Raw genomic sequence first — 20,991 nt, 5'->3', positions numbered from 1 at the left:
AAAGCAAGGAGAGGTCCAGAGGGACTACACCAAGTTAACTCCTGCAAGAACAGAGAAAGTCAATGCAGCCCCGAGCTCAGGCTTGTCTCCTCTTTTATTGTAGTATTGAGACCTTGGCCATGTAACAAGCTGAATATAGTATCAAAAGAAGCACAGAAAGGAGTGTGTAAACAGGACAAGAAATGACCTTAGTATTCCCTACTAATGAATCAGAACATCTTCACTGTTTTCAGCATATGCTGTTTTAAGCATGTAATGTTCTGATTCTGTGCACTTAAGGCTTTTGCCCTGTGTGCACTCCCTATTCTAAACAGGCCCCTGTGTTCCCACAAAAGTAAAAACAATAGTTAGACTCTGTTGTTGATAATACATTTTGACTTAAATTTCAAAACAAAGCTATTGGCTACAAGTTCTGTTGACTTTTTGGTCAGATTTAAGAAGTCTGTAAGACAACACAAAACCATCACTGGGCATGTATTTGCAGTCTGGTCTACAAAAGTTGTAAAACATGACAAAGAAATGAACAGCACAAGTTAAAGCCATTAAAAATATTAATGTTTTTTTAAACACCGCATGTTTGAGACAGCGGAAATCAAAGTATTCCCCTTAGAATTCTCACTTCATTTGTATTTTACAAAAGTGTATAAGAACTGAGATTTCCATCACCTGCATGGAGTATGAAGACAAAAGCAAACCCCATAGCACCAAAGGCCCAATAAAGTCCATTCTCAGGACCAAGACTCTTTTAGTCCATTTTGTGTTGCTATAACAGAATACCTGAAACTGGGTAATTTATAAAGAAGAGAGGTTTATTTAGCTTATGATTCTGGGACAGCTGCATCTGGCATGGGCCTCAGGCTGTTTCTACTCATGGCAGAAAAGTGGCAAGCAGCTGGTGGGTACAAGTAGATCACATGGTGAGAGGAAGCAAGAGAGAGAGAAGGTGCCATGGTCTTTTTAAGCAACAAGCTCTTGCAGGAACTAACAGAGCAAGAACTCACTCATTAATCCCCCCTCCCCCAGGGAGAGCATTAATCCATTCATGAGGGATCCACCCCCATGACTCAATCAGTTTCCAACACTGCCACATTGGAGATCAAATTTCCACATGAGTTTTAGAGTGGACAGCACATCCAAACTCCATCAAAGACTTAACCCCAGGCAGGCTTACAGCTCTTTGTTGAGTACTGGGACATGCCCGTGTGCCCAGGGTCACAGACATGAACAAAGGGGTCAGGAACCCAGTGCCTTTTTTATTCATTTCAGAACCTCAGCTCCTTTCAAATCTTGACCCTATTCAACAGGCTGAATAACGCTACTCACATTGATTTGGTGTCACATTATTTTTTTCTGAAATCCTTACATCTGCACCTTGATCTCTAAATTAAATTGTGATATCCAGCACAATGTTATTTTCAAACAAAGCTACTGTAGTGCTATTTAGCTACATTACCGCTTGGCTAATGCTTAATATGTGTTCTTCCTAATCCTCTACAGTTGGAGAGGGATGTTCACTTTATCCACTCAGCCATACCGCATTTAGAAGTAAACAGTTTTTTTGTACTTTCTGCCTAGAAACCTCAAGTAAACTACCAACTTACTCCCTGCTTTTATTTTGGTCAGTATGTGTACATATTCACATGCAATTACTGAGGAAGATAAAAGACCTACCTACTGTGTCATGTCAGATGCTGGAAAGCAATCTTAAGTACATAATATTTACAGATGAGGTTATTAAAAAGATTCATAAACCACTTTTCTGGAACATTGCTTTTCTTTTTAAAAAAAAAATGACCAGTAAGGAGATCTTAACCCTTGACTTGGTGTTTTCAGCACCATGTTCTCCCAAATGAGCTAACCGGCTATGACCAGTGGCCTAGGCATTATCAACACCACACTCTCCCAGGTGAGCTAACTGGCCGTCCCTATATAGGGATCTGAACCAGTGGCCTGGGTGTTATCAGCACCACAATCTCCCGTGAGCCATGGGCCAGCTCCCAATTTTTTTTTATTTTGGCAGCTTGCCAGCATGGGTACTCAAACCCTTGACCTTGGTGTTATAGCTCTGTGCTCTAACCAGCTGAGCTAACCAGCCAGTCCCTGGAGTATTTATTATATTTCATTAGTTATTCAGTTGGTGTACGAGACATTTTGCTTTATTCATCTGGAAAAAAATATTGTAATATTTTTCAATCTGTTTGACATATATATTTTTGTCTGTTAAGTAAGGGTAAGTATGCTATCTGGCTATTACCAACTTCTAGAATTCAAAATAACCCTTAATATGTCTTCATTTAGATCCTATGCTCTCAGAACTTCTTACTGTTTTAGTGACACCATGGTGAAATTGAGTTCCTACAATGTGAAAATTCTAAAGAAGTTTCTGTTTCCAAGAGTAAAATAAAAGGCAGCTGACACCACGAGGCAAAGGCTATCCTGAGCTTATTTCTTTTCTCCTCCATGTGCCCCACCTCCCATAAGCCTTAGAAATCAGAAAAAAATCTGGGATTGCATTAATAGACTTTCAAAATAACATATTATGGAAGAGTTTGTTTTATTTCTTAAAGGAGAATTTCAAGAGAACAGGACACTTGAATATAAGAAACTGCTAGTCAAGGCAAAACCAACCCAAGGTCCTTTGCTAAGTTGGCACCAAAAATTCAAAGAAACCAAGATAAACACTTTGATCCATGTACAATTTATATGAAACTTCTTAACAGGATGAAACACCTACAACAAAATTTGACTCTTCATATTTTGGTGATGCCATGAGTAAAATTAACATAAGGACATTTTAGAAGGGCTTAAGGTCACATTCAGAATTAAATGGAAAATTTTTAAACCTAGAAAGCAAAATGGAAACTTTCATTAGCTGCTTGATTGTACCGTGTCTAAAGAGAAATAGCATAGTGATTACACCAACAGGTGCTTAATTTCAAACATACTGCAGGTAATTTATCATGAAAAGCCTGTACCTGATAAGCTGCTTTTCTTCTCTGTTCTCTGTTTTACCATGAATAGGCCTCAGTTTAATGAAGCCCACCTTTTGCAGTTGTTTCTGAGAGCAGAGAAGTGAAGTATAGTAAGCCTGAGAAGTCCTGGGGCCCTAAGAGACATTTTTTTTTTTTTTTTTTTTTTGGCTCACGTTGCTCACTTATGTTTCAATACCTAAGGTTTAGAGACATTTTGAGGAAAAGTACCATATTTTAGCTATTAGATTCTTGTCAAAGGCCATTAGATGGACAGCTATTTATCAGGCAGTTAGCCTAAAGCTCTTGGGTAATGATAACAAAACAAAAGAAAACTTTAAAATTTGCTGTTGAAAACTTTTACTCTGTTGTCATTGTTGCTTAAGGAAAACAGCTCTGCCCTGGGGTTATGAAATCAACTTATTTCACTGTGGCCTGGAATTATGATATCAACTTGTATTTGGCCAATTAGGAATAAATCCAACTGCATTCTTCTTAGAAGATCTATTCAGTTGATAAGTGGCCCTGGACTGCTGATTTTCTTTCTATATAAGCTTTAACAAGAACTCATGTCATACTGATTATGCCCCCAAGAGATGACGAACTGATGGTAGTTCAGGTGGGCACCTCTGAAAAGATTTGTCAGTTTTCTGTTGCACTGTAGCCATTTTCTTTAAAACATTGGGAAAGACTGAAATTTTCCACCAACCTGATACTATACATGAGTTTTTACAACAATAATTGGAAAAACAAGGAATCTTGACATGGCAACCAGTAGACCTCCACAGATAACAGTTAATGGCCGAGTGGCACCATGAGTCATTGCAGTAGGCACATGCTCCCTAATTGAATGTCAAAGGCCAAAAGAGAGGACATTGCTGAACCAATAACAAAGACTAGACATGAAGCTTCTATAATACTCTCCTGTTCCATGGCATTTCAGTGCCTTTATAGTCCAATAAGCATTTGTAAATTCTTCATGATGATTGTGGTATTGAAGCAGTGTCTGAACTCTTTCCATTGGAGTGAAAATTGACTCTGTTGTCCCTGCACATACTGCCATTGAGCACTCGTGCTCATGGAGAAGGCAAGATAAATCCTCATACAGACCAAACATAAGCACCAGCATCATTGTCTTCTGCTTTAATGTGGGAAGTATTCCGTGATACAAGTTTCAAAATCCATCTCTTCTCAACCTGAGGTATTGTGTCTCGGGTTTTGACTCCATACATCTGTTGGAAAAAGCAGAACTTTTGGGTCAGGAACGTAATTGCTACATTGTTCAAAGCTGCACAGCAGCCATACTAATAGTGCTTCATTTCACTAACATTGCAAGGTGTTGTATCTTGTTCTGAAGATGTTAGGATTGAGCTCCTAAACTCATCACGTTGCTTAAGATCTTTCTTCTTCATGATTTCTTTTAACCTGTAACATAATCTGGATCTGGTGTTTTGGGGGATAATAGTTTTTTAATACTTTCTCAATTTCTTCCCTTGCTACTGGTCTGTTAGATTCTCTTCTGGAATCAATTTTGATAACTGGATTTCCCATCACCAGGGGTGTCCTGCAGGACTGTGAGTCTATATGTGTCTTAATGTTTAGTGTTGGTTTCTTGTAGACAACATACAATTGGGTCTTGTATTTTGATGTGGTTTTACAATCCCTGTTTTTTAACTGGTTCTTTTGATCATTGATGTTCTGTGTGATTACTGATATAGTTGGATTGCTATGTACCATATTACAGTTTTCTATTTATTTCCCTTGTTTCTTTGCTCTTACTTTTGTCTTTCACTCCTTTTCAGCTTTTTGTGTATTAATTGAGCATTTTATATGATTCTGTTTTCTCTTGTTAATGAGCATGTACTTTTTTTTTTTAAAGATGACTGGTAAGGGGATCTTAACCCTTGGCTTGGTGTTGTCAGCACCACGCTCAGCCAGTGAGCCAACTGGCCATCCCTATATAGGATCTGAACCCGTGGCCTTGGTGTTATCAGCACCACACTCTCCCAAGTGAGCCAAGGGCTGGCCCTGACATTTTTCATTTCTGTTACAATGTTTTTGAACTGTGGTATTTATGTTTCTTTCTTAGGACTTCTTTTTCTCTGTTTACATTGCCCATCTGTTGTTGAATTCTTTTTAATTTATTCATTTGAAGTCTTAGCCTACTAATCAGCATTTTAAGAATTTCTCTGTCCAGTCATTTCAACATTCTAGCCATGTGTTTTTTCTGATCTTTTCTCTGTCACTTCACATTATGTTTTTTGTGTTTTAGAATGCCTTGTAATTTCTTTCTTTTTTCTTTCTTTATAGCCAGACATAATGTACCAGGGAAAAGGACCTGCTATAATATGAATTCAGTAATATGGTGGGCAGTAATAAGGTGTGCAGAAGGGGAAGCTGTGGCAGCTTCTTTGGGATACTGTAACACAATTCCTTATAGTGGGCAATATACAAACAATGGAAATTTATTCCTATCATTTCTGGAGGCTGGAAAGTCCAAGATAAGGGCTCCAGGAAATTTGGTGTCTGGTAAGGGCCCATTCCTCATAGGTGGCACCTGACCTGTGTCCTCACATGGTGAAAGAATCAAAGAAGTTTGCTTTGGCTTTTTTTATATGGGCACTAATCCCTCCCTTCAGGGCTTTGTCCTCATGACTTAATCACCTACCAAAGTGTCCACCTGTTGATTCTTGTGTATTGGGGATTACATTTTAACATGTTGATTCTGGAGGGACACAAACATTTAGACCGTAGCAGAAGTGTCTGTAGTCCTATGATTAAGTCTCCTTCTCTTAATGAGTATGTCTTTGAGTGTGAAGTTCACAAGAGTTTCTTAATTTTTAAATCCCCCTTAGGAGGGACAGGATGGCTGTAGCATCCAGAATTGGATATTTCCATTTGTCTATGTGGAAGGTTAGCATAGAGTATGTTGGAGTTGGGTATTTCCCTTCTCCCAGGCCATTTAGGCTCTGACAGTAACACAGCAGGCTAGCCTCTGATTAAGTAGTTTCTCCTGAGGGCAGGCCTAGTTAAGAAGAACTGAGTGCTCTGACATATTTCTAAATTCTTTGCCTTTTCCCCTCAAGTGGAAGGAGGAAGGGCGTTTTCTTTACTATTTACTGTAAGTCTAGGAACTATTCACTTCTTTTACTGCTGTGCATGTAGGGAAGGTGTTAAGGTGGTTTGGGGAGGGTAAGCATATCTAATGTCTTTGTCATCTGGAACTCCAGGTATATAGACTAGTAATATTTACTAGGAGGAAGCATCCTTAAAAATAATAATATTTACTATATGAAACTGGTCGAGCTCTGGGAGGTAAATTCTACAATATTCTGCTGGCCCATTTATGTCCTGGTCCCCCTGGAGTTTTTAACTCTTAAATTTGTCTATGCTGAGCCTCCTCAGTCACAAATCAGGTTGTCCTGCTCTAGCTCTGGCTCCCATGGTGGTTTCTGCTAGTAAGTCTCTGCTCCTGTAAGCCTTGACTTCATATATTTGCCTCTCTGCCTCTCTCATCTTGGGGACAGTGGTTTGCCTTGTGTTTTCTCCTCTCATATGTATTCAAGAAGTTTTTTTTTTTTTTAATGTCTTCTACTTTTTGATTGTTAGGATGGAGTGTTTTCCAAGCTTTTATATGCAAAAATAGAAACATAAAATGTATTTCTGAAAGTGCCTCCATAATGTCTATGTGGGTAATCAAGGAATTATTTGCTTCGTAGAACTATGAATATGATAAATTATATGGTAGACTTCTTAATACTTCATTTGTGGAATAAACTCAGAAAATGTTTTCTGGGTATTTAGAGTCTATTTCTCTTCTTCCATTTTAAATGCCATTAGGACATCCCCACAGGTTTTTCAAATATAATGTGTCCAAGTATGTTTCACTTTTCATATTCTTTTCCCATTTTCAAAATTTCACTTTATAGTGCGACTACCTAAATAGCTGTGATCATGTAGATAGCCTGGGAGTAAAACTCTTAATTTTACCTCTGCACAGGAAATTAGTACCACATTTTGTTCCTGTTTGGGTTTGTTTAATTTTATTCTTATATAGAATTACTCCCATCTTCTGTATGCTTACTGCTTTATGTCCTGATGTATGTGGTGATCTGTCACCCTAGTTTTTTTTCCTTTTGACTCTCTCTTAAGCCCTTACCTTTTCTTCTTCTAATGGATGAGTATTAAAATGGAAATCTGGTCATGTAACTTACCTGTTCATATAGGATCTCATTATTCACACCCTGTGGTTTGAAAAGTAGAAGTCTTCACCCTAGAATGCACACAAGCGATTCTTGTGTGTTACTCTTGGTATGTTAGGGAAGAAATTTGGGGATGCCTTTGTATGTGCTTTCAATTTATAAGTAAAGAAAATACAACAATAAGTGCATAAAATATTTTGTTGTTAGAATTAGGTCAAAAAGTTAAATACAGAATCACTCCCTAATTAGTTCCTTCAATATTGTGTTTATCTCTTATCATGGCACAGGATCACTCACCTAGACAGAGTGCTGTGTATAATTCTATTAATGTAGGGTGTGTTCTTTGTGTTCTTAAGACTGGACTTTTGATGTCTCCATATATTTATGAGAATACATGGTTCACATGGAAGAGCTAAATATCTTTAGCATCTCAGTGAAGTGCAAACTGAACACAAAATAGAACTATATTTTTTTCCATCTCCTTTAACTATCTGGTCTTCATACCCAATTATAAGCTCCTTGGAAGAGCGGAATTTTATTCATACTTTTATATGAGCAACAATGATAGTATTAGATCTATAATGTAAGCATGGTAATAGCATTTTTAATACTTAATAAATAATTGCAGTGGCAGGATATTTTTGCTGTGATTTTTCCTTCTCCCCCCATATGCATTACAAAGAAGCTGCATCTTATGTAAAATACATATCACACATGCACACATGTGTGCATGCACACGCAGACACACACACATATAAGTGTGAACTCCCAGATTTCTTTTTAGTGACCCAGGGCTGTTGACTTCAGGAGAAATGTGCCATTACAGGGATTGGTGTCATTTGAGGATGTGGCTGTGGACTTCACCTGGGAGGAGTGGCAGGACCTGGTTGATGCTCAGAGGACTTTGTACAGGGATGTGATGCTGGAGACCTACAGCAACCTAGTGTCGTTGGGTGAGTGACACACCTCCATACATCCCAGAAGTAAGACTTTCTTCTTTGGTGGTACATAAAGGAACCATTTAAAAGGTTTAATACTATTTAGGTAAGATTTCATTCATGATGAATGTGAGTGTCATCTCTTTCTAACAAAAGATCAAATCAGCCCCTTCATTGCACAGCTTCTGAAGTTTAGCTCTTATCATTCTTTCAAGGACCCGACTTAGCAGTTTGTCAAAGTCGTATGTTATTTCCCATTAACAGGACACTGCTTTACCAAACCTGAGCTGATCTTCAAATTGGAGCAAGGAGCAGAGCCATGGATGTTAGAAGAACCAGTCCAGAACCTCCCAGGTCAGTCAGTTCATCCTTGGTAGAGGCCAGGAAGACTAAAGACCAGCAGATATTGACAGTGTTCAACTATTTCTACCATTTATTTTCCAGGTCCCAGACCTGAGGACAGCTAATTTACATACACCAAACAAGTGCATTATTTAATCTTCTTGAAACCAAGGGTCTTGTATTTAGGGGCTTATACTGATGTTTGGGAAAAGAGTTTAAAGTTAGCCTTTTTCAGAGCTGGCTCATTATCTTGATGGGTTAGAGTACAGTATTACAACACCAAGGTTAAGGGTTTGGATCCCCTTACCGGCCAGCCACTTAAAAAAAAAAAAAGAAAGAAAGGTTAACATTTTTCTTCTCTCTTTATGGAAATCATTCTAAAACAACAAAAAGTATGAGAAATGTAGAGGAGGCTTTATTTTTTTTTTTGAAAGTACAAGACAGCCAAAACTTCAGTGCATGAAACAGAAACCTTTAGAAACACTAAATTATCAAGCAGGAGTGTGTGTATAAAAAATTATGGGAAAAAAAATTATGGGAAAAATACAAGTTCACCTGAGGTAAGGTTAAAAAAAAGAAATGAAACATTTCTCAAAGATGGTGGTCAGAGCCTGCGCTGCAGAAACAACTGTTTTAGACCATCTGGTAAAGGGTACCCAGGGTAGTGTACTGGAATATCATGTACTGTAATGGTTTTGAGAAGTGCAGAAAGTCTTGTTAAATGAGAATTTGGAGGAAGCTATTTTTAACTAGTAAAAAATATTTTTTATTAGAAGAATGTTCAGATGCCCATAGTCATTCCCCAGGGAGGAATGAAAACTATATAAACATAGGTGCAAAATTCTGAATCTCAACTCTATTCTTCTGTATGTGATAGAAAACTGGCTCATTCCTGCACCTACAGGTAGCTGAGCCAGGAAAACATTGCCATCTTTAAAGCAGTATAATGTGAAAGAGAGCAGCAGGAAACACCCACTGATGGTATAAAAATAAGAAAGAGAAATAGAACAGGGTGAACAAATGGCAGGTGATATGCACTCATTTGAAAACTATGACTAGGCAGTGGGCAAACATGTTTATGAAATATTTCCTCAAGAATTATAAATGAAAAATCAAGTAAAGAAGAAAAGGAAAGCATGATTTAACATAAGAAAATATATTAAGGGCCGAGCCTGTGGCGCCCTCAGGAGAGTGTGGCGCTGGGAGCGCAGCGACGCTCTCGCCGTGGGTTCGGATCCTATATAGGAATGGCCGGTGCACTCAATGGCTGAGTGCTGGTCACGAAAAAGACAAAAAAAGAAAAAAAAGAAAAAATATATATTAATACTACTTCTTACATTGTCAGTAGGAAGAAAACCCATATACTCATAAGTCCAATACCCATTTATAAAATCCTATGAACTAGGATTGGAAGGAACATCTTTACCTTTACATGAGCATTCAATAAGATATGCTTATGTGTAGTTCACTGATATGGCTTTTTTGGTTTGTTTTGTTGTTGTTTTGGGTTTTTTTCACTTCAGATGTCCAGATAGTTGATGAACTAATTGAGAAGAGTCATGAAAGTCATGATAAACATTTGTGGCATGTTGAGCTCACTAAGAGCAACACATCAACTGAAGAAAGAGTTGAGGGAAAAACATTTAATTTGAGCTCAAACTATATTTCAACTGGAAACTATTCAAGAATGAGGTCTGAGGAGTTTAATGTGTGCCAGAACACACTTGTTTTTAGAGAGCCTGATGAGATGCATGCTACAGAGAAAGCTGAAGGCCACACTTTAACTGGGAAATTGTACAGACATCATGAACATCTTAGTCAGCATAACAAGGTTCAATCTGGGCAACATCATTTTGAACAGAGTGAACAAGAGAAAGCCTTCAACACAGAGCCAATAATATTTACACATAAGAAGATTCATACAGTAGAGACATCCTGTAAATATAATCAACATGGAAAATTATTGGATGAGCTAGCTTTGATTGCCCAAGATATAAGTCAGGTATCTAGGAAAACGTTTCAATGTGGTGTGTGTGGGAAAACATTCTATATAAAGCATCAACTCACTAAACATGAAAAAATACACACAGGAGAAAAACTCTATAACTGTGAATGTGAAAAAACTTTCATTAATAAATCACATCTTACTTCACATAAGGGAACACATATAGGGGAGAAGCCCTGTGTGTTTAATGAACATGATAAAATTTTCTATCAGAAGCCTGACTTTGCTATGCATCAGAGAATTCACACAGGGGAAAACTGTTATGGGTGTAATGAATGTGGAAAAACCTTTCATCAAGAGTCACTCCTCAGCAGACATGAGATAATTCACACAGGTGAGAAACCATATGAATGTAAAGAATGTTGGAAATCTTTTTATAGTAAATCACACCTCACTGTCCATTCACGAATTCACACAGGTAAGAAATCATATAACTGTAATGACTGTGGGAAGATGTTTGACCAAAAGTCAGCCCTTGTTAGACATGAACTAATTCACACAGGTGAGAAAACATATGAATGTAAACAATGTAAGAAAATATTCTACAGTAAGTCACAGCTCAATGTACATCAGAGAATTCATACAAGGGAAAAGTCCTATGGATGTAATGAGTGTGGAAAAATCTTTCTCCAAAAGTCACACCTCAACAGGCATGAGAGAATTCACACAGGTGAGAAACCATATGAATGTAAAGAATGTAGGAAATCTTTCTACTATAAGTCTGCCCTCACTATACATCAGAAAATTCATACAGGTGAGAAGCCCTATGAATGTAAAGAATGTTGGAAATCTTTTTACACTAAATCATACCTCAATGTACATCAGAGAATTCACACAGGTAAATCATATGACTGCAATGATTGTGGGAAGAGGTTTTGCCAGAAGTCAGCTCTCATTAGACATGAGAGAATTCACACAGGTGAGAAGCCATATGAATGCAAAGAGTGTTGGAAATCTTTTTACAGTAAATCACACCTCAATGTGCATCAGAGAATTCACACAGGTGAGAAATCATATGAATGTAATGACTGTGGGAAGAGGTTTTGGCAGAAGTCAGACCTTACCAGGCATCAGAGAACTCATACAGGTGAGAAACCATATGAATGTAAAGAATGTAGAAAAACTTTCTACAGTAAATCATACCTTAATGTACATCAGAGAATTCATACAGGTGAGAAACCTTATCAATGTAATGAATGTGGAAAAAGCTTTACCCTGAACTCACACTTCAAGATTCACCAGCGTATTCACACAGGGGAAAAGCCCTATGCATGTAATGAGTGTGGAAAAACCTTTCACCAGAAGTCACACCTCAGCAGGCATGAGAGCATTCATACAGGTGAGAAACCATATGAATGTAAAGAATGTGGGAAAACTTTCTACAACAAATCACACCTCAACAGGCATCAGAGAATTCACATAGGTGAGAAATCATATGAATGTAATGACTGTGGGAAGAGGTTTTGTCAGAAGTCAGCCCTCATTAAACATGAGAGAATTCACACAGGTGAGAAACCATATGGATGTAAAGAATGTAATAAAAGTTTCTACAGTAAATCGTGTCTCAATGTACATCACAGAATTCACACAGCTGAGAAACCATATGAATGTAATGAATGTGGAAAAACCTTTTGCCTGAAGTCACACTTCAGGATTCATCAGAGTACGCACACTGGTGAAAAATCCTATGAATGTAATGAGTGTGGAAAAACATTTCACTGGAAGTCACACCTCAGCAGGCATGAGAGCATTCATACAGGTGAGAAACCATATGAATGTAAAGAATGTGGGAAAACTTTCTACAGCAAATCACACCTCAACAGGCATCAGAGAATTCACACAGGTGAGAAATCATATGCATGTAGAAAAATGTTCTACTGTAAATCAGACCTTGATGTACATCAGATAACTCAAACAGGTGCGAAACTCCATGAATGTAATGAATGTAGAAAAACCTTTCAGCAGAAGTCTGACCTCACAAGACATAAGAGAATTCACACAGGAGAAAAACCCTATGGTTGTAATGAATGTGGAAAAACCTTTTACCGGAAGTCAGATCTCACTGTACATCAGAGAACCCACACAGGTGAGAAACCATATGAATGTAAAGAGTGTGGGAAAACTTTTAACCAAAATTCAGACCTCACCAGACATCAGAGAATTCACACAGGTGAGAAACCATACGAATGTAACAAATGTAGAAAAACTTTCCACCGTAAATCAAACCTTAATTCACATCAGAGAATTCATACAGGTAAGAAACCATTTGGATGTAATGACTGTGGGAAGAGGTTTTGCCAGAATTCAGCCCTTGTTAGACATGAGAGAATTCACACAGGGGAGAAAAACCTATGAGGGTAATGAATGTGGAAAAACCTTTTCAGGAAATCACACTGAAAGATGCATTAGAGAATTCACACTAATGGAGTCCCCATAAATGTGCAGGTGTCCCTCAATATCTATAGGAGATTGGCTCCCGGATCCCTCTCAGATAGCAAAATTTGCAGATGCTTAAATGCCTGTATAAAGGGGTGTATTTTTTGGGTTTTGCCTATGTACTTCCTGCCATATGCTTTACATTTTCTCTAGATTATGTATAATACTGAGTACAATGTAAATACTATGTAAATATTTGTGTTACTGTTCTGTTGGTTTTACTTGTGTTGTTGTATTATTATTTTTTACTTTGTTTTCAATTTTTTTTCACTCACAATTAGTTGAATTAGTGGATATGGAACTTGTGGATATGGAAAGCCAACTGTAATGAATGTGGAAACATCTTTTGTCATAATTCACACCACAATAATCATCAAAGAATTTGCACAAGGGAGAAATCCTGTGTGGCAGAAATTGGCTTTGTATTTTCCCCAATCCACTATCTTTTCTTTTGTACCCACAGTTAGCCTGTATACTCAGCCTCCAATTATTGTGTGTGGGACCTTGTAACTGAGCTCTGTTCAGGAGAATCTGGATACAAGTGGTGAACGTTACTTCCAGGACAGGTAGCAAAAAAATTCCATGCTGTTTTTCCTGATATTCCATGCTGTCTGGGACTGAAGTACTGGTGACCCCTATGGTGGACTTGGGAGCCATCAGTGGGAGAGGGCCACCATGATTCAACACAGAACAAATTGACTGAAGAGAGCAGAGACCTTCCCATACCTCTACCCCAAAACTTCCATTTGTGGTTTACATTAGTGAGAAATACTCTGTTGAGCCATTTTATATGTGATCTGTTTGTGTTAAAAACATCCTACTGTAGCTAATTTAGTTTATGAACTTTCTGAGAGAAGTTTCCAGTCCTTGTATATCAGATGATTCACACAGGACAGAATACTGTTTTGTTTTCTTTTATTCTCAAGTCAGTTTATGGGAAAATCAAATTACAGGGAGAAACAACACAACAAATAGGAAACACCTTATCAGGCAGAGACATCACATTTTATAGTGAAAATAAAGTAAATCTTTATAATTATCTTTAATGTGTCAAAGCTTTCAACCTAAGTTTCAAAGTTTTTATATATCAGGAAATTTGAAATGAATGAAAATTAATATAGGTAATACAGATGTAAATTTTTAAAAATAATAATGATAATAAATACCATTTCAGAAATATTTTTTAAATATTTGTATAGAAAGTGCTACTGGCATCTATTTATTTTAGAATTAAGACTTACATTAGAATTTTCTGCATAAATGCTACTCTAACTTCTTTATGTCCTGTTAAATATATTAAGTCTAAAGTATTTCACTACATACTTTTTTCTGCTGTGCTATTGTAGGCAAATTTGTATGACCATTATTGCAAAACTGTCTCAAGTAAAGAAGATGTTTTATTAATGTTTGAAACTAACAAAGAGCCAGTCAGTGGCTTGAATAGAAAGATTGATGCTGGGTACATTAGTAGATTAAGGGCATGCATGAGACATTTCCTGCTGCTTCCTGGTCCACTGGCTTTGGTCCTGGTAAACCAGGCATGAAGATCACAAGGCAAAAACATGCCCTAGATGCATCATTGCTTCTTCTGTAACAATTTTGGAGTCCACAAACCATACCAGATCCCGCAGGATGGCACCTGTCAAGTGGAACTGGGGCTGCATCCAGCTGTGGAAGTAGCTACCCCACTAAATTGTGGGGGAGACAGCTGTGCACCACCAGATGTGTGTTAAAAGAATTAGAAACATTGGGAAAGAATTTATATGGGGCAAAACCGATTGCAGAAACAGGCCAGGTTTGAAATTGTCCCCATTTCAAGAATGCAGTGAGTGAATCAGAATGCCTGTTTTCAATGGTTGAAGAGGGAAATCCTTCAGTATTTTGTGGCAAACACAGGATCATTATCTGTGAAAGTAAAGAAAAGGCCCGGGGTTCCTCTCATATCTATTATTTAGAGCACTATAGTCTTGGACAAACCTTCTGCCAAAGTAATTGCCTTTATTTAAGCAGTAGAGTCATGTCAGTTTGTCTCAGTGCATGAGAAACAAAGAATTGAGCAATTCAAAGAGGAACAGAGCTAGTGAAAAACCCTGAACGGAGAAGAAAAAATTGCAAGAAAATAAGTGTTCCCAATGCTCTTAGCTGTTTGAAGGAAAAGAAAAAAGTACGGGACAGAAAATTACCTGCTTCTAAGAAGAAGAGAAGAAGAAAAAGAATCTGGAACAGATCTACTTCAAAAGTACTTTATGAGAAGCACAATGCAGGATAATGAATCATTTGGATACTTTTAAAGACATTCAAATATGAAAAATGAATTTATCTTTAAAACTAGAAAGGGTTTACAATTTTAAAAACTCAAAAACAACAAAAAACACTGGAATAATAAAAAAAACATTATTTCCATAGGAATGCAGAAATCAGTTACAAAATTGTTAACAGTATAAGTCTGAATTAATTTAAACAGCTGTGAATAATACTAGTTTTTTTCTACTCAGTGAAAAGAAGTGTCCGGAAGGGTGGTTTCCCCTTCATTTTTGTTTCTCATTTCTTTAAATGGGGCAGCAGCATAGGAGTAAGTGTGTGTACCGAGTGCCATGGAACTGGGAGATGGTGTGTGTTTGTTTGCTGTGATGGGGTGCTGTGCGTGTCCTGCCACAAAGAGGGCAGCACGATTATTCTGACACCCACTTGTGTGTGACTTTAGACTGTAGTAGGCACTCTGGGCTTCTGTCTTCATATTCAGTAAGGGAGTAATAATGGAGCCTGCCTCAAAGTGTCATGGTGAGGAGTAAATTAGATAAAGTGCTTCAAATATTACCTGGCACCTGGCAAACAATGAGAGTACTTCAAAAAGTGTGGAAAAATAGAATTAAAAGGTAATGGGAATCTTCGCATGAACTTTTTGAAGTACCCTCATATAATCTGCAGATATCATTGGCAATAATTATTATCATAATTTACAAAATTACTGTTTGACAAATCAGTAGGAGGCTCTCACAGACTGCTGTTTGGCTATGAAAAGAGCTGTCTTTGATCTGTGACAAATTCTTGATTTGTTCTTGTTATTCTCTTCTACAGATTCATGCAAGGGGTTATTTTGGTTGAGCTTTTTATAATTAGCTGAGACTAATCTTTCCTTTGGTGATCCTTTTGTGCTGAGAATGTGACCCAGCTCTGTCCAGTGACTTACAAGGAGGATTCTGTGGCATATCTAGGAATGTTCCTTCAAAGGAAAAGTGAGCTTGAAAAAGATGGTTTCTCAGTGGAAGGGCATTGTTATTGGTGGACATGTCCTCTGCTTACATATTGTGGTCCTCGGTTGGGGGCCTCATAGTAGCAAGGCAGAATGCTGTAGAAACTGTGAATAATGATGTGAAGGGCCACTGAAATAGCAACCCAGGAGCTGCTCTGTTTGGGGACATTTATACAGAACTGTTGGTTCTATGGTTGCATAAGAAATAGCACCAACTTGTCAGCTCAAAACAACATATTTACTCTCAAGTTTCTGTGGGTCAGGAGCCATCCCTGCTCCCTCCACCACCACCTGCTGAGGACAGCCTCATTATCTCTGGTAATACCCCTGGGCATCTCCCAAATGCTAACGAGGAGATGCAGACCTCAACTATTAGGATTAGTAGATAAATCAAATTTAAAGAGAAATAAATGGGTTTGTTTATTTTTTGGAAACACTAACCAAATCAAAGCCAAACTACCTATACTCAATCCAGAGAAAATTGACTTTACAGCAAAAAGAATTTTTAGAGATAGAGTGAAATCTATACTGATAAAGATTCAGTCTGTCAGGTTGGTATAATAGTTGTGCTGTCCGTGCACCTCACAACTGAAACTTACCATGTATAAAGTGAAAGTCAGTGAACTTTAAGGAGTAGACAAATTCACTGTCATGGTGAGAGACACAGGGACCTCCATTCAGTGGCTTCAGAAAGGTGGAGAAATTGGAGGTGGGGAACATGGAACCTGATCAAAATAATAAATAGACAGAGAAATCTCAGAGTTTTCAAGTGAATAGCATTCAAAGTAGAATACCATAAACATTGACTTTCATCCAAGCCAGATCAGTTTTGACCAACAGCACAGCAAACATCCCACAGCACCAGAGAAGCTGAATTATGAGCTGAGTAATGTGTGGTAGGTCTTCAGAGCCCAGGCTTTGCCTGAAGTCCCAGGAGGAGAACTGCAACATACGTCCAGCCTGCAGACCTAGCGGTGGCCCTAGAGCCTCTTTTCATGAGAGGAGACTCCTGGAGTTCATGGTGACCCCCTCCCTTCCCCTAGTGCCCCCACAGGAGGACACCCAGGCCCCAAAGAGGCATAGAAGTGAGGAGGATGAAATGGGATTCAGCATGAGGTGTGTGGCTGGGGGCAGAGGTTGGGAAGTTCTGTTGTGCAGGGAGGTTCCTGCCACCTGCCACGCTTCTGTCCCCATCTGTGATACCAGTGGGCAGAGAACATAGCACCAGCATTTCTCTGTTGTTTCTCACTCTATTCTTTTTATTTTCTTCCTTCTGTGTTGGGATTGCTTAGTTTCTTTTTTTAGTTTTTTATGTTGGCAGGTTAGCTTATAGATTTCAGATTTTTTAAAAAAATACAAACATTTAGAGATATATATTTTTTCCAAGCCCTCGTTTATTTGTGGTATGTTGTGTTTTTGTTTTCAATCATCAAAATGCTTTTTATTCCCTTTGTGATTTTTGCTATAATTCACTGGCTATTTGGGGTTTGTTGTTTAATTTTCACATGATTGTGAATTCCTCAAATATCCTTCAGTAACTGATTTTTAATTTAAATCTATTGTGGTCAGAGAAAATACTTTGTATAATTTTAATCCTCACATTTATTGAGGCTTTTTTTTATTTTTTGTCAGCTAACCAGTATGGGGATCTAAGATTGAGGCTATTTTATGGCCTTGCAAATAGTCTTTTCTGGAGAATGGCCCATGTGCTTTTGAAGACAGTCTGTATTCTGTTTTTGGGTGGTGTGTTCTATGTATTTATGTCTGTTAAGTCAATTTGTTTTATAATGTATAATGTAATGTGAAATATAACCCAAGGCAGTCTTTTGCCTAGTTGTTCTGTGCATTACTTAAAGTTGTAATTGACATCTCCAAATACTTATGGAGAACTGTCTACTTCTCCCTTAATATCTTTTTGATTTTCATTTAATGTTAGGCTACTTTGTTAGGCACATGTATACCTATAACGGTTATATTGTCCTCATCCATTGATTTGCAGCCTTTTTGTATTTTTGATTGAAATGTTTCTCCTGTACACAATATGTAGTTAGATCATGGTTTTTTAAATCCAATATGACAATTCCTGGCATTTAAGAAAGTTTTTAATTGACAAATTATAATTGTACATGTTTATGAGTGTATTACTCCATTTCTGTTGCTTATAACAAAATACCTGGAACTGGGTAGTTTATAAGAAAATGAAATTTATTGCTTACAGTTTTAGAGGCTGGGAAGTCCAAAGTCCAGGGAACACTTATGGCAGAGGCTTTCTTTAGTGGTGATTTCAGTGACACAGCATCTCACATGGCAAGAATGGTGGAGCAGAGAGAGAGAAAGACTCTCGTGTGCTCTCCTTTTAAAGCCCTCAGATCTACAACCCTGACCACCATTTTTAAGTCATTCACTATGGCATGGTCATACAATCTTATCACCTTTTCAAGGCCTCACCTTTCAGTTACCATAATAGGGTTTCCGACCCTCAACATTTACAGTGGGAATTAAGCTTCTAATATATGAAGTCTGGGGGACAATTCAATCAATACAAAGCAATGAGGTATAGTGTGATATTTCGATTCATGTATACATTGTGATATGATCAAATCATGCTAATTAACATTTATTAACTCAAGTGCTTATATGTGGTGAGAACATTTAAAATCCACTAGCAACTTTGAAATACACAATATATTACTATTATCTATGTTCATCACTCTGTGCAGTAGATCAACAGAACTTACTCCTGCCTCACTGAATCTTTGTACCCTTTGACTAACATATACCATTTACCAGCACGTCCCTATTTCCCATCTTCCCCCATTTCATCCCCAAGTACACTGGAGGTTACTAGAAGCTTAGGTTTGACTTTTTTGTAGAGCAAATATAAGTGAGATTATGTGGTATTTTTCTGTGCCTGGCTTATTTCACTTAACATGATGTCTTCTAGATTCATTCATGTCACAGTGGACAGAATTTTCTTTTTAAATACCGAGTAGAATTGCATTATATATATATACCATATATATTTTATTCATTGATACATTGATAAGTTCTCTAGTTTCCATAACTTGGGAATTGTGAATAATGCTGCAATAAATATTGGAATGCTGACATCTATTGAACAAAGTGATATCAATTCCTTTGGTTATATACCTAGAAGTGGCATTGCTGGATCCTATGGTAGTTATATTTTTAGCTTTTTGAGAAAATGTCATGCTCTTTTCAAGTTAGCTGCACTAATATTCATTCCCACCTACAGTGTAGAAGTGTTCTCTTTTGTCCATGGCCTCACACACACTTGTTATCTTTCATCTGTTTTATAATAGCTGTTCTAACGTGTATGCTATATGGCGAGTGGACTTCTGTGGGGTGGCAAAGGCAAAAGCCTGGATAAGAAGGAGCTGCAAATAGCTTGTCTTTTGCTCCAGATCTTCAGGCATGTTTTCTCTGTTACAGGTGAAGACAGTGGCACATCCAGACATCTTGGACCACCCACTGCACTCTCAGGGATGGGGCTTGCTCATGGTCACATGGGAGGTTGTGTACAGCTCTGCCCTCCCCCTGCCATTTAGACTTCTTGAGATAATCTTTCTCCTCTCTTGTGCCTATGTTTTCTGTAATGACTAAAGGGCCCTGAGACTTACAAACGGTGGTTGTAAGGCCCTGTGGGATGCCCATGCTTTTACATGGAGAATAGAGAGAAGTAGATCACACATAGTGAGATAGGGCTGTGAAGGGACACATCAAACAGGAAGAGGCATGTGACCAAGTGGGGGCAGGGTGCTGTCTTCAGATGGGGTGATTGGGGAAGGCCTCCCTGAGAAGGAGGTATTTGAGCTTAAAGCTGAAAGATGATGTGAGGGAAGAAGGACCTGTATTGTCTGGGGAATCATGAAAACAGCCTGGCAGAGGCCATGAGACAGGAGTGTGCTTAGAGGATGTTTCTGGAACACTCACTAGTAAAGTGGGGAGGAGAGATAGTTAGGAAATGAGGCTGGAGACAGGGAAGGGCCTTGGCTCTGTCAAGGATGCTGAGCATCTGGAATACTAGGCTAGGGGATGCTGGAGATGTGGGAAATTCTGGGTTACCCTCAGACTTCTATCTAATTTAATGATCTGTTCTTGCTGTCATAAATTGTTCTAATTCCTTTCATAGGCTAGGATGTGGATTCACAGGGGCCAAGGGTTTGGACTCCACTTGGTGATCTGAACATTCAATCTGCCTAGGGCCCTTGTGTCTCCCATTCTATGGGGCATAAGGAGGAGGAAGGACAGAGAGTCCCAGGAATCTTTCTTGAGGTTTTCTCCCTCAAGTTTAAGAGGAAACATGAGAGTCACTCTTAATAGTCAGCATAGAACATAATCCATTTCCTCCTGGGAGGATGAGGATTTATCATTAACACAGAGGACAAGGGTCTGACAGAACCAGTCCTCCTCTGAGCCAAATTGTGTCCAGAAGACTGAAGGCTTATGAATTGGTTGCTTGGTCCAAATAAAACAACAGTAGTTAATCATTTTCTGTTTCTTCTTGCTACTTGTCCGGGAATACTCCCAGTCCTTTAACATTCCCCTAAGGGGCTATCTGAGGGAATGTTGGGAAGAATCCCCTTAACACCTCACTTTCTTGTTTCCCTAGGCCTAGAATTCTTATTTCCCATTTTTGTTTTAGGTCAGTGATCCCCAAGTCTGAGTTTTCTCATGTACTCAACCCCCCCCTTACTGGAGGTTTCTTGCACATATCAGGACCCACTCTGGCCATTTCATTCAAGGTAGAATGGAACCACAGATTGAGACTTGAAACTCATTTCATATCTAGTATATGTCTTAGTCACCCACTTGACCACCTCCA

At 38.3% G+C, this 20,991-nt stretch overlaps 1 protein-coding gene and 2 pseudogenes across 1 annotated transcript in view; 2 read left to right on the top strand and 1 right to left on the bottom strand.

Annotated features, from left to right (window-relative positions):
• Positions 1–12,811, top strand: part of LOC134376141 (zinc finger protein 260-like) — a 34,339-nt gene extending 21,528 nt beyond the window's left edge. The window contains exons 2-7 of the mRNA XM_063094801.1: positions 7,998–8,124; positions 8,374–8,463; positions 9,975–10,616; positions 10,863–11,294; positions 11,544–11,879; positions 12,375–12,811. Of these exons, the coding sequence (XP_062950871.1) occupies positions 7,998–8,124; positions 8,374–8,463; positions 9,975–10,616; positions 10,863–11,294; positions 11,544–11,879; positions 12,375–12,811 (2,064 nt within the window). The remainder of the gene's footprint in view (positions 1–7,997; positions 8,125–8,373; positions 8,464–9,974; positions 10,617–10,862; positions 11,295–11,543; positions 11,880–12,374) is intronic.
• On the bottom strand, positions 3,515–4,381 carry LOC134374969 (mitochondrial nicotinamide adenine dinucleotide transporter SLC25A51-like; annotated as a pseudogene).
• A 1,621-nt stretch (positions 12,812–14,432) lies between the features above and the next one.
• On the top strand, positions 14,433–15,161 carry LOC134376139 (rRNA-processing protein UTP23 homolog; annotated as a pseudogene).
• Positions 15,162–20,991: the final 5,830 nt, after the last annotated feature.

This window comes from Cynocephalus volans, chromosome 4 (genome assembly GCF_027409185.1).
Source record: "Cynocephalus volans isolate mCynVol1 chromosome 4, mCynVol1.pri, whole genome shotgun sequence".
Taxonomy (NCBI): Eukaryota; Metazoa; Chordata; class Mammalia; order Dermoptera; family Cynocephalidae; genus Cynocephalus; species Cynocephalus volans.
The sequence above is the reverse complement of the archived record's forward strand: the minus strand, read 5'-3'. Positions and strand labels throughout refer to the sequence as shown.